Source organism: Rhamphochromis sp. 'chilingali' (genome assembly GCF_963969265.1).
Source record: "Rhamphochromis sp. 'chilingali' genome assembly, chromosome: 15".
In the NCBI taxonomy this organism is placed as follows: domain Eukaryota; kingdom Metazoa; phylum Chordata; class Actinopteri; order Cichliformes; family Cichlidae; genus Rhamphochromis; species Rhamphochromis sp. 'chilingali'.
Window position 1 is genome coordinate 11,533,443 of NC_137942.1, and position 14,226 is coordinate 11,547,668.

At 39.6% G+C, this 14,226-nt stretch overlaps 1 protein-coding gene across 1 annotated transcript; it reads left to right on the forward strand.

Moving 5' to 3' along the window:
• Positions 1-2,513: 2,513 nt before the first annotated feature.
• Positions 2,514-12,900, forward strand: LOC308411256 (myosin heavy chain, fast skeletal muscle-like; the record flags this gene model as incomplete). The annotated part of the gene is made up of 39 exons (XM_080905125.1): positions 2,514-2,717; positions 2,815-2,958; positions 3,044-3,200; positions 3,375-3,402; positions 3,482-3,593; positions 3,687-3,779; positions 3,867-3,930; positions 4,460-4,558; positions 4,649-4,752; positions 4,846-4,984; positions 5,070-5,188; positions 5,288-5,437; positions 5,522-5,692; positions 5,780-6,086; positions 6,209-6,285; positions 6,391-6,478; positions 6,561-6,678; positions 6,792-6,915; positions 6,993-7,129; positions 7,233-7,488; positions 7,686-7,928; positions 8,063-8,239; positions 8,350-8,495; positions 8,591-8,681; positions 8,785-9,174; positions 9,280-9,406; positions 9,533-9,651; positions 9,875-10,071; positions 10,164-10,347; positions 10,441-10,606; positions 10,740-10,864; positions 10,958-11,266; positions 11,355-11,558; positions 11,632-11,757; positions 11,845-12,015; positions 12,151-12,255; positions 12,346-12,441; positions 12,556-12,687; positions 12,883-12,900. The coding sequence occupies 39 exons, from the start codon at positions 2,514-2,516 to the stop codon at positions 12,898-12,900; spliced, it is 5,817 nt and encodes a 1,938-aa protein (XP_080761251.1).
• Between the last annotated feature and the right edge of the window lie 1,326 nt (positions 12,901-14,226).

Genomic DNA, 14,226 nt, shown 5'->3' on the forward strand with positions numbered 1-14,226 from the left:
GGGGACCATCAATCCCCAAAGTAAAATGAAGAGTAGAAGAGGATTTGAAATTTTGAGCTGGACATTTCCTCTGCTCTTTAATGTCACCCTATGGTCATCCCTCTCCTTGAAATATCTGTTCACAACAGCCCTTTCCATTTTTATTTGTCAAAGTCTGATACAATCACCACTCTCTCCCCAGGAACACTCTCTACCACTTTACCCAACTTACTCCAGAATTCTTTTTCTTTTCTAACTGACATCCAACTTGTGGGGCATATGTACTGACAACATTCAGAATCATCCTTTTGATTTCCAGGTTCAAACTCATGTTCCTGCCTGACACTTTATTCACCTCTACAACAGGATAGCAAGGTGTGACAAAAGAAAATAATAATGAAGTGATGTGGATAAAAAGAATAGCAAGAAGTACCAGGTCCAGTGTTCCATGACTAGGATAAAAACTGCATTGTTCCTCCTTAATTAAAGGTTCAACTAAAAGACACACTCTGCAGCATGCTGGCATAGACCCTACCAGAGAGGCTGAGGATGATGCCCACCATTTGACACTCTGTGCTTTTTGCAAATGACTTCATCCTGAGCACTTGAGACATGTGTGAAAGGTTCTGGAGAAGCCACGGATAATGTTGTCAGACCTCTCGTTTGGGCAGAGTACTTGATTTGTCATTCATCATAGTAAAGGGATCTTATCCTTGTCTCATTAGAGTTTAAGGCTTTGTGAATGGTGAAGGGATCACAGAGACTTCATGTGTAGAACTGTCAATTAAATTGGGGGATTTTGTGCATGTTAGTGGCATCCATAGATGTCTAAGTGATCAGACAGTACTCATCAATAGCTCTCTCTAATGAGAGAGAGTTAGTAGCTCCATTGTAATTAAGAAATTTCAGTGCACTCGTCCAGATAGAAGTCCAAGCAAAAGAAACTTATCTATGACTCGATATGGACTACGATAGTATTTTCACTAAAGTATTAAGATATTAGTAAGTAAGAAGTAAGACACTTAATACTGTACACCTAGCAAACCACTGCGACATTAGACTGCACTGTATGTAATGTGTTCTTCTGTATTACTAGGGCTAAATAAAAAGCAGATCAAAAAGTGTTTCCATTTTTGGTTGTAATGCTGTGTGTCTGCTCTGCAGTTTTGTTGCAATTCTACTGGCCCTTGGAATTACAGTGAAAACACACAACATACTGCATTTGATATTTGACCATGGACTTACCTTACCAATAGGTATAGGTATTTCTGGGTACTTCTGTGTTGTTGAAAAATAAATATATCTGTCTTTTGTGCCAACCACAAACCACTCCTCCTGTCCTTTGCTGGATTTATTTTTGACCATGATAGTATCTCATGTTCTGCTAGAAAGATAGCAAACATTAAGTCAAGTTTGAGCAAGCTTTGGAAATAAAAGCTAATCCTTGCTATGATCCCAGATTTTCCCTTCCTGTAAGAATATATCATTTAATTAGTTTATCAAAATTGTAAGCTAAAAGCTGTACGTTCACTTCTATCCACACAGAAATTAAATGTATTTATAACAAATTATTTTATAGTAATACATTTTTTAATATTATGTTCCCGGTAGCTATATATAACACCCTTCTGGCAATAACAGAAAGTCTGATGATTTTTATGTCCTGTAACTATACACCAGTGGCACTAGAAGTTTAAAACTGGCTATCAAAATATCAAAGATAGTTGGACACACACACAAGCTTAGTATAAACTGTATCAAATTAATATCCTTTTATCTTCAAGAGTTATTAGAATGAATAATCCCAAAACCATGCAGAGCACTATTTTAATTTACCACTAACTATATTGTTAACATTTCTTACATTTTCCATATTTAGGAGCATAATCACTTAAATAAATATACCAAATAAACCACAATACATTCACAATATTTTTTTCACTAAGGAATACAGCTGAATTGTTTATATTTGAAAGTATGTTGTATTAGAAAAGAGGGATTTCATATGTGGAAAATGGATCAAAACAATTCATTTATTTTTGACCATATCAGTATCAAGAAGCAAGGTGTCAGACATTCATGACCAAACTAAGGAGAGTGTGAATGCTGAGGAAGCAGAGCCGTTGTCTATAAAAGCAGCAGCTCTGAAGATTTGCTCTAACTGACAGGCATCTAAGACGGGTGAGTACAGTAAAAGATTCAGCTACCATGTTTTATCTACTGTGTATTATATGCTCTCATTAAGTTTATATTTTACATTTTTAAGTGTTCAGTTATTAAAATTTTTTTTGACACTGAAAATTTTACTTTTTGAATGGATTCTTAAATTAAAGAGTAAAATGTCCATTGATATACGTTTACTTATTTTATAGCACCTTGACATACACAGGATACCAAGGAAGTTCTGTTTGCATCAGCTGAGGTAAAATCCACGAATCAAAAAGAATGGATGTTAATTATGGTTTGTATAATAAGTACAGTAAATGATTTATGTGTCAATCCATCATATTTTCAGTCTGTAGTAAAGTGCCACCATGAGCACAGACGCGGAGATGGCGCAGTATGGCGCGGCGGCCATTTACCTACGCAAGCCAGAAAAGGAGAGGATTGAGGCCCAGACTGCTCCATTTGATGCCAAGACGGCCTTCTTTGTGACTGTTCCTGATGAGATGTATGTCAAGGGGAAACTTACCAAGAAGGAGGGTGGTAAAGCCACTGTTGAGACAGACGACGGAAAGGTAGATGAATTATCAATGTACTTTATCTATTTGTCAAATATATAGTGCCAAACTTTGAAAGCTGATTTTTTCTAAGTGATCTTAATTTTCTATTCAGACGGTCACTGTAAAGGAGGATGAAATCCACCCTAGGAACCCTCCAAAGTTTGATAAGATGGAGGACATGGCCATGATGACCCACCTTAATGAGCCATCTGTGTTGTTTAACCTCAAAGAGCGTTATGCATCATGGATGATCTACGTAAGTTTTCACATTGCTGTGTGTGAGAGGAAAGTATCATGCTGATCTGTAAATGTTTAAATGATATTTATTGTCTATGATACAGACCTACTCTGGGTTGTTCTGCGTTGTCGTCAATCCCTACAAGTGGCTTCCTGTATATGATGCTACATGTGTAGGAGCATACAGAGGAAAGAAGAGGATTGAGGCTCCACCCCACATCTTCTCCATCTCTGACAATGCCTATCAGTTCATGCTCACTGGTAAGCTCAATTCCCTATTAAAGCCTTTAAATGCATTTAGGACTTCTACTTAAAGAGATGACCATTAATCATTGCGTGAAAAAAATTGCTTCTTACCACATAGCTACTTATAAGTGATAGGAAATAAATGAATACTAAGATTATTCAAGACATGCTTATATGTTTTTCTTTTAGATCGTGAGAACCAGTCTGTCCTGATTACGTGAGTATAATAAAAACTGTATGCAAAATATATAAAAACGATATAAAGGCATTTTAACAATGTGTCCCCTAAACCCCAGTGGAGAATCCGGTGCAGGAAAGACTGTCAACACCAAACGTGTCATCCAGTACTTTGCAACAATTGCAGCTCTTGGAGCTAAGAAGGCTGAGCCAGCAGCTGGCAAAATGCAGGTAGATTTTTTATTCTGCATCAACGTCTTTGTGACAGAAAAAGAAAATCAATTTTGGAAGATCAGCTCACATAAAAACAATATATTCTTGCAGGGCTCTCTTGAGGATCAGATTGTTGCTGCCAACCCTCTGTTGGAGGCCTACGGTAATGCCAAGACTGTGAGGAATGACAACTCCTCTCGATTTGTAAGTGATTAAAATGAGTTAATGTAAATGAGCTTTTTACTACTTGCTCTCATGAAAGGCAATATTAATAAAGATCTACCCGTGTAGGGTAAATTCATCAGGATTCACTTTGGCACATCTGGCAAGCTGTCTTCAGCTGATATTGAAACATGTAAGTTTGAACCACAGTGTAAATTACCATTATCTGTGATAGAAATTATATTTAATTAGTCACTTAAATGTATTCAAGCTCTGGGGAATGAGAATCAAACTGATAGGTCCAGAATGCCCCCCCCCAAACCAACCAAAAAAAAACCCTAAATATTATGTAACAGATCTGTTTAGTTATTTTGCAGCACATAAAAAGATGAGTCACTTAATTTCAGAAGAAGTAATATTGTCTGTTGTGGTGGAACACACGGATGCATGAACAGTGTGGTTACGCTATATATATAAGTTATATACTGTAACCCAGCAGTTATCGTGTGTAAGTATAAGTAGGAACATATTGCAACTTCACGGAACATTTAAAGTATAATAAGGTATACTGTGAAGCACGTTATAAGTAAAGCAACAGAACTGAAAAAAGTTTCAAACACGCCCAATGACAGCCAAGGAAATAAATGCATGTATGATCCATTTTGCAGTTTTGACTGTGATGTCTCATGTCTACAGTGTCAAAATTAATCTGTTGTCCTTAGATCTGCTGGAGAAGTCCCGTGTCACCTTCCAGTTGTCTGCTGAGAGGAGCTACCATATCTTCTATCAGCTGATGACAGGCCACAAGCCTGAGCTTCTGGGTATGCTGACAGGACACCTAAGTAAATTTTAAAACCATTAAAATCACATTCTAAGCAAAAAAAACAAGTTAACTTCATTTCTCCTTTCAGAGGCTCTTCTGATCACAACTAACCCTTATGACTATCCAATGATCAGTCAGGGTGAAATCACTGTCAAGAGCATCGATGATGTGGAGGAGTTCATTGCAACAGATGTAAAATCACATTTGACACAGAATCTTATACTTAACCATAAATATCTTCTTTTGTTTTATTTATTGATAGCTGATTTCATTTTTTTCTTACAGACTGCTATTGACATCTTGGGCTTTACTGGTGATGAGAAGTTAAGCATCTACAAGCTGACTGGTGCTGTGATGCATCATGGCAACATGAAATTCAAGCAGAAGCAGCGTGAAGAGCAGGCTGAACCTGATGGCACCGAGGGTATTGTGAAAAATTTCTATAATGGAGAAATGTTTGAAGTATTTGTATTTATTAGGTATTATAATGATTTGTTTTAATCCAACAGTGGCTGACAAGATTGCGTACCTACTGGGCCTGAACTCGGCTGATATGCTGAAAGCTTTGTGCTACCCAAGAGTCAAGGTTGGCAATGAGATGGTGACCAAAGGTCAGACCGTCCCACAGGTAATTCATAAAAGGGAGACTTGTATAATCATATTATAATTATAAACATTATAGCTGTATTCATATGGTTTTGTATAATTATAAATTCTTGTTTGCCAGGTCAACAATGCTGTCTCGGCTCTGTGCAAATCTATCTATGAGAAAATGTTCTTGTGGATGGTTATCCGTATCAATGAGATGCTGGACACAAAGCAGCCCAGACAGTTCTTCATTGGAGTGCTGGATATCGCTGGGTTTGAGATCTTTGATGTGAGCACTTGAAACATTTCACCACATTTCTTAAACTTTAAAGACTTTATTGCCATGAAGTTAGACATGTTTGTACTATTACAGTTCAACAGCTTGGAGCAACTCTGCATCAACTTCACCAATGAGAAACTGCAACAGTTTTTCAACCATCACATGTTTGTCCTGGAGCAAGAGGAGTACAAGAAAGAAGGCATTATATGGGAGTTCATTGACTTTGGTATGGACTTGGCTGCCTGCATTGAGCTTATTGAGAAGGTAAACAGCTACTATGGAAGAAATGTACATGTGGTTGCATATGTTACCTCCCTTGAAATTTTAATATAATTTATGATATTTTCTCAGCCAATGGGCATCTTCTCCATCCTTGAAGAGGAGTGCATGTTCCCTAAGGCCTCTGACACAACGTTCAAGAACAAGCTGCACGATCAGCATCTTGGCAAGACCAAAGCATTTGAGAAACCAAAGCCTGGAAAGGGCAAGGCTGAGGCACACTTCTCCCTGGTTCACTATGCTGGTACAGTGGACTACAATATCACTGGCTGGCTGGACAAGAACAAGGACCCACTGAATGACTCAGTTGTTCAGCTCTACCAGAAGTCTTCAAACAAACTGCTGGGCTTCCTGTACGCAGCCCATGCTGGAGCTGAAGGTAAGAAAAAAAAGTGCTCACAAACTCCCATGTCCAGTACAGATAGCTACTGCAGGAAAAAATTATACAGTGAAAAATATTTTTTCAATTCCAATAATGAAATTTACTGCTTACAAAAACAGAGGCTGCTGGTGGTGGTGGCAAGAAGGGTGGCAAGAAGAAGGGTGGTTCCTTCCAGACTGTGTCTGCTCTTTTCAGAGTATGTATAGATTTTTATATATATATATATATATATATATATATATAAATTAAATGCAAATTTTTAAATAGTATTAACCTATTATTTAATGATGCTGATCTACAGGAGAATCTGGCCAAGCTGATGACCAACTTAAGAAGCACTCATCCTCACTTTGTCCGTTGCCTGATTCCCAATGAGACAAAGACCCCAGGTACCCCACAGTAATATTAACTGTAAAAATGACAGTAAGAATATAGAAAAGATTTGAAACATTATGCATTTCTGACTCTCAGGTCTTATGGAGAACTTCCTGGTCATCCACCAGCTGAGGTGTAACGGTGTACTGGAGGGCATCAGAATCTGCAGAAAGGGTTTCCCCAGCAGAATCCTCTATGGTGACTTCAAGCAGAGGTGAAAGCACATTACAATATTGGAAAGGAAAATTTGTTTCATTGTTTTTGTAAAGGGGAAACTTGAATATGGTGAAAGAAAAATCTAAGTAACAACATGATTCTCTCTTGAAGATACAAAGTGTTGAATGCCAGTGTCATCCCTGAGGGACAGTTCATTGACAACAAGAAAGCTTCAGAGAAGCTGCTTGGCTCCATTGATGTGGATCACACACAGTACATGTTTGGGCACACAAAGGTACACTTTGTTATATTAATGGGTATAAAAAACACTGTCCATTTGCACTTGTACTTATGTTTTCAATGATTAAATAGGTGTTCTTCAAAGCTGGTCTGCTGGGCACTCTTGAGGAGATGAGAGATGAGAAACTGGCTGAGCTGGTGACCATGACTCAGGCTCTCTGCAGAGGATATGTCATGAGGAAAGAGTTTGTGAAGATGATGGAGAGGAGGTAACATTGTCATAGTAAACTCTATTGTATTCTCTTTTTTATTTCCTTCCTCATATTAAGATCCTACGACACTAAAAGTAACACTCTCATGTTTGGTTTTTAGAGAATCTATCTACACCATCCAGTACAACATCCGTTCTTTCATGAATGTCAAGAACTGGCCATGGCTGAAAGTATACTTCAAGATCAAGCCTCTTCTGAAGAGTGCTGAGACTGAGAAGGAGTTGCAGAACATGAAGGAGAACTATGAGAAGATGAAGACAGACCTGGCTGCTGCTCTGGCTAAGAAGAAGGAACTGGAAGAGAAGATGGTTGGCCTGCTGCAGGAGAAGAATGACCTGCAACTTCAAGTGGCTGCAGTAAGTAGTAGAGAAAATTTTATATTACACTTATAGTTCATGTATATTAAATTTAGATATGAAAAGGCCACGTGCTTATTTTATCCTCTGATTATTTATGTGCTAAAACAAAAGTGTAGCTAAAAGTACGATCAAGAAAACACTAGGACAATGTGACTCACAAATAATCTAACTTGTGTGTTCAACATGTATTATAGGAAGTTGACAATCTCTCCGATGCTGAAGAAAGGTGTGAGGGGCTCATTAAGAGCAAGATCCAGCTCGAGGCCAAACTCAAAGAGACAAGTGAGAGACTGGAGGATGAAGAGGAAATCAATGCTGAGCTGACTGCTAAGAAGAGGAAGCTGGAGGATGAATGCTCTGAGCTGAAGAAGGACATTGATGACTTGGAGCTCACCTTGGCCAAAGTGGAGAAGGAGAAACATGCCACAGAAAACAAGGTTCAGTTCATTTTGATTATATTCTTAGTTCAATTAAAACATGTAATGTTGTTCTTTGAATATACATGTTAAACGATCAAATAATCAGCAAAATCTCGAACAAAATTAAACTTAATGTATTCACATTGTTTCAGGTGAAAAACCTGACAGAGGAGATGGCATCTCAAGATGAGTCAATTGCCAAGTTGACTAAGGAGAAGAAAGCCTTACAAGAGGCCCATCAACAAACACTGGATGATCTCCAGGCAGAGGAGGACAAAGTCAACACTCTGACCAAGTCCAAAACAAAGCTGGAACAGCAAGTTGATGATGTAAGAAAACTATAAAAATTACGTTGTTGTTTTTTGTTTTCTATGGAAAGAATTTTAGTACTAAATCATTGTCATACCAACCACTTGAATCAACTGACATGACTTTATAGCTTGAGGGTTCACTGGAGCAAGAGAAGAAGCTCCGCATGGACCTTGAGAGAGCCAAGAGGAAGCTGGAGGGAGATCTGAAACTGGCCCAGGAATCCATAATGGATCTGGAGAATGACAAGCAGCAGTCTGATGAGAAAATCAAGAAGTAGGGCTTTTTTTGTAAATAATTTTCTTTACACACACTGCATCGCAATAATCATATGGACTATGATCGTAAAACCATACTTCTTCCACACCAAGGAAGGACTTTGAAATCAGCCAACTTCTCAGCAAAATTGAAGATGAACAATCCCTTGGTGCTCAACTTCAGAAGAAGATTAAAGAACTTCAGGTAACACTAACGACCAGTCTTCATAAAGAATATTGCTCATTATAATTCAAAAACCTAGTTTAGTTTAGGTTCTAATCGATAAATCCAAATAATTTCAAACTAGGCTCGTATTGAGGAGCTGGAAGAGGAGATTGAGGCTGAGAGGGCAGCTCGGGCTAAGGTAGAGAAGCAGAGAGCCGACCTCTCCAGGGAGCTTGAAGAGATCAGCGAGAGGCTCGAGGAAGCTGGTGGAGCAACAGCTGCTCAGATTGAGATGAACAAGAAGCGAGAGGCTGAGTTCCAGAAACTGCGTCGTGATCTTGAGGAATCAACTCTGCAGCATGAAGCTACTGCAGCAGCTCTCCGTAAGAAGCAGGCTGACACTGTAGCAGAGCTCGGAGAGCAGATCGACAACCTCCAGCGTGTCAAACAGAAGCTGGAGAAAGAGAAGAGCGAGTACAAGATGGAGATTGATGACCTCTCCAGCAACATGGAGGCTGTTGCTAAAGCAAAGGTGCGGACAGTATTTATAGAGAACAGATTTTTTCTTTTTTACATTTCAGGACCGCCAAAGCAGCTCATTAACTGTTAACATGGATATGGCATTACTTGGTGACAGGGCAACTTGGAGAAAATGTGCAGGACTCTTGAGGATCAACTAAGTGAACTCAAAGCCAAAAATGATGAGAATGTTCGTCAGCTGAATGACATTAATGCCCAGAAGGCGAGACTTCAAACAGAGAATGGTAAGTGATGTATAACAAAGAAACAGTCTGTGTCTGGAAATTTGTCATTTACAGGTACCTAAAACTACAACCAATCAGTGGGTGAAATGAAACAAACTGGGCTTAATACATGTGTGTTAACTACAGGTGAGTTCAGTCGCCAGCTTGAGGAGAAAGAAGCTCTTGTTTCTCAGCTCACAAGGGGCAAGCAGGCCTTCACTCAGCAGATTGAGGAACTGAAGAGACACGTTGAGGAGGAAGTGAAGGTCTGAAATATTTTCTCTCTTCTGTTAAATTTCAGCACTTACTAATAAAAACAGAGACAAGTTTTAATCAGTTACAGAGACACTCAGTAACTCTGAGACAGATAATCCTCTAATTTCTTTCTAAGGTTTTACCTCTTAAATTTGTTATCCTCTCAGCATTAGACTTTAAAATTGATTTCAACAATAAAATATCGAAATCTGAAATCAACTGTCACTTCAACAGGCCAAGAATGCCCTGGCTCATGCTGTTCAGTCAGCACGTCATGACTGTGATCTGCTGAGAGAGCAGTTTGAGGAGGAGCAGGAGGCCAAGGCTGAGCTGCAGCGAGGAATGTCCAAGGCCAACAGTGAGGTGGCTCAGTGGCGATCCAAATATGAGACTGATGCTATCCAGCGCACCGAGGAGCTGGAGGAGTCCAAGTAAGTCACCATACTTTCATTGTTTAAATTGGTTTTCAGACTTAAAACCAACCAATTCAGCCTTAATAAAAACAGAATTCTTTTAACAACAGGAAAAAGCTTGCCCAGCGCCTGCAGGAGGCTGAGGAATCCATTGAGGCTGTGAACTCCAAGTGTGCCTCACTGGAGAAGACCAAGCAGAGGCTGCAGGGTGAGGTGGAGGACCTCATGATTGATGTGGAGAGAGCTAATTCTCTGGCTGCCAACCTTGACAAGAAGCAGAGGAACTTTGATAAGGTAAAGTTTTAAACATAACCTCTGTCATCAAAGGAGAAATTACACCCATTACAACAACTAATTATTTAATTAATTAATTTTTAATTAATCTAGGTCCTGGCAGAATGGAAGCAGAAGTATGAGGAGAGCCAGGCAGAGCTGGAAGGAGCCCAAAAGGAGGCTCGTTCTCTCAGCACTGAGTTGTTCAAGATGAAGAACTCATATGAAGAGGCTCTGGATCATCTTGAGACCATGAAGAGAGAGAACAAGAACCTGCAGCGTATGCTTATCTTGCTATAGATCATATGGATATGATTCTAATGTTTATATTCATTTACAGCTTTTGTTGTGGCCAAAACATTTGCATATATCAGCTCCAAGTACTAAAACTCTTGGCTGTGTTTGCTCTGTAGAGGAGATCTCAGATCTGACTGAGCAGATTGGTGAGACTGGAAAGAGCATCCATGAGCTGGAAAAGGCCAAGAAGACTGTTGAGACTGAGAAGTCTGAAATTCAGACAGCTCTGGAGGAAGCTGAGGTAATGTATTTTATAAAAATGTACTTTGTTTGTAATTACATTTCTAAAACTATCCCTTCTCCAGTTTATGTTGAAATAAACCTTTATTTAAAGGGAACTCTGGAACACGAGGAGGCCAAGATCCTTCGTGTTCAGCTTGAGCTAAACCAGGTAAAAGGTGAGATTGACAGGAAGCTGTCAGAGAAGGACGAGGAGATGGAGCAGATCAAGAGGAACAGCCAGAGGGTGATTGACTCCATGCAGAGCACCCTTGATGCTGAGGTCAGGAGCAGGAATGATGCCCTGAGAGTCAAGAAGAAGATGGAGGGAGACCTGAATGAGATGGAGATTCAGTTGAGCCATGCCAACAGACAGGCTGCTGAGGCCCAGAAACAACTGAGGAATGTCCAAGGACAGCTCAAGGTGAGTTGGTAGTTCATTTGTGTTTGTGTGAATTTTTAATTAACCTCCAAGCAAACAATGATAATATCTTTTGTTTGTTTGTCATCAGGATGCTCAGCTGCACCTGGATGATGCAGTCAGAGGACAGGAAGACATGAAGGAGCAGGTCGCCATGGTGGAGCGCAGAAATGGTCTGATGGTGGCTGAGATTGAGGAGCTGAGAGCCGCTCTGGAGCAGACAGAGAGAGGACGCAAAGTAGCTGAGCAGGAGTTGGTTGATGCTAGCGAGCGTGTTGGACTGCTTCACTCTCAGGTTGGTATTCATTACTTTACAAGAACTTTGAGACATCAGAGAGTGAGAATCACATCATTTCTTTTTCATTCAGAACACCAGTCTTTTGAACACCAAGAAGAAGCTGGAGGCTGACCTTGTCCAGGTTCAGGGTGAGGTGGATGATGCAGTTCAGGAAGCAAGAAATGCTGAGGAGAAGGCCAAAAAGGCTATCACTGATGTAAGTTAGTACTTTACAAGCCTTCTTTTCTTTTCAAAATTTTTGTTCATGCTTGATCAATAATGCCAACACCACCCATACTTTCAGGCTGCCATGATGGCTGAGGAGCTGAAGAAGGAGCAGGACACCAGTGCTCACCTGGAAAGGATGAAGAAGAACCTGGAGGTCACAGTCAAGGACCTGCAGCACCGTCTGGATGAGGCAGAGAACCTCGCCATGAAGGGTGGCAAGAAGCAGCTCCAGAAACTGGAGTCCAGGGTATGTTGTTCTCGAACTATTATTCAAATATTTAAAAAGAAAAAACACTTTGATTCCATCACATGATCTCCACCCATTTTCTTCTCTGTACTCTTAATATTTATTAAAAGCTGATTATTTATAATGGCATTAAAGGTCCGTGAACTGGAAGCTGAAGTTGAAGCTGAGCAGAGACGTGGAGCTGATGCTGTTAAAGGAGTCCGCAAATATGAGAGGAGAGTGAAGGAGCTCACCTACCAGGTGATTACACATTTACCTAAACATCTATTACATTTAAGTTCCTAAATTCTTTCTTCTTCAGCCGTCAGTAACAGTTTGTTGTTTATGCAGACTGAGGAGGACAAGAAGAATTTGGTCAGACTTCAGGATCTGGTGGACAAGCTGCAGCTCAAAGTCAAGGCTTACAAGAGACAGGCTGAGGAGGCTGTGAGTGAAATGTTTTGTGATTTTTACATATGGAATTCACAGCTTAATAACTGAGATATCTCTCATATATGATCAGATATGTTTTTAAATAAAACATATTGTTGCACTGAACAGGAGGAACAGGCCAACACCCACATGTCCAGACTGAGAAAGGTCCAACATGAGATGGAGGAAGCTCAGGAACGTGCTGACATTGCTGAATCTCAGGTCAACAAACTGAGAGCCAAGAGCCGTGATGCTGGAAAGGTAATTCATTTAATTTGTTTTACAAAAAATGTACCGTTGTTTAATGGAGTTGTTTGATATAAGAGCTTTATGTTAATAATTTTCTGTGAATTGAAGAGAGAAGAGAGTGTAGATACTATATTTACAATGTAGAATGAATTGTTTCAATGTTGATAATATGTGTTGAATAATTTTACCTTTCATTATTTTTTTCAGGGTGAAAGTGCTGAATAAGACACATTCTTTTGGAACTTTTTGGCAGTGTTCATAAAATATGAACTAACTGTTAAATTGTCCACGTATGATGTATTAATTCAATAAACACTTTCATTATGATTTCATGAAATGTAAAGAGTTTAATTTATTCTTTATTCTAAAAAAAGTCACATTCACATATACAATTTTTAACACGATAGTTTCTTCAGAATAATCGTGATTCATACCTACAGGACATCGTCCTGTGAAATGAGGACAGCACTTTTCCCTTTGTGTTCTCCCTTCTTGTGTTCAGCATTAGTGATGGCAGAGTTAAGTTAACCTTTAAAAGAAAACATATTTCACACAAACCAAGATACTTTTAATATACATTTTTCGTAACGCCTGATGTCAGCTCACTCTTTGCAGCTATAACAGCTTCAGCTGTTCTGGCTTTACACAAGTTTTAGGAATGTATCTATGGGAATTTTCAACCATTCTTCCAGAAATATATTTGTAAGGTCAGACAATGTTGTTGGATGAGAAGGCCTGGTTCACAGTCTAATTCACTCCAAAGGTGTTTAATCAGGTTTTGGTCAGGACTCTGGCAGGCCAGTCAAGTTCTTGCACACCAAATTCCCCCATCCAATTTGTGCACTGGCACTCCATCATGTTAGACCAGGAAGGGGCTGTCCCTAAACTGTTCCCACAAAGCTAGGAGCATGAAACTGTCCAAAATGTCTTGGTGTGTTGAAACATTTCACCGGAACTAAGGGGCCAAGGCCATCTTGTGAAAAATAACTTCACACCGGCACAATTCATCTCTCATCCAGAAAGCATGAATACTGCAACAGTGTCAGTGTGCTTTTCTGCATCTTATGCATTGCATTGTGCCTGGTTATGTAAGGCCTTAGTGACACTGCGTAGCCATGGAAACCCATTCCATGAAGCTCTCTAAACACTGTTCATGAGCTAATCTGAAGACCACATGAAGTTTAGAGTGTTGTAGTGACTGACTCCATAAAGTTGGTGACCTCTGTCCACCAGAGATGGACAGCGTTACAAGTAACGCGTTACTGTAATCCGATTACTTTAAGTAACGAGCAAAGTAAGGGATTACTATTGCAAAAAGGTCATTAGATTGCTGTTACTTTCCCGTAAGCACGCTGCATTACTGCATTACTAAAACCGTGGTTTTTTGCGAGAACGTCTCATGACAATGACGTAAGCGAATGCGACGTTCGTGGCAACAGCTGTGTGCAGATCAACAATGGATAATATATCAAGTGCGGGAGAGAGTATGAGCGTCCAGCGTTTAAAGCGTGGAAGTGCTGGCCTTACTTTGAGTTTGATTCCGTAAAATTG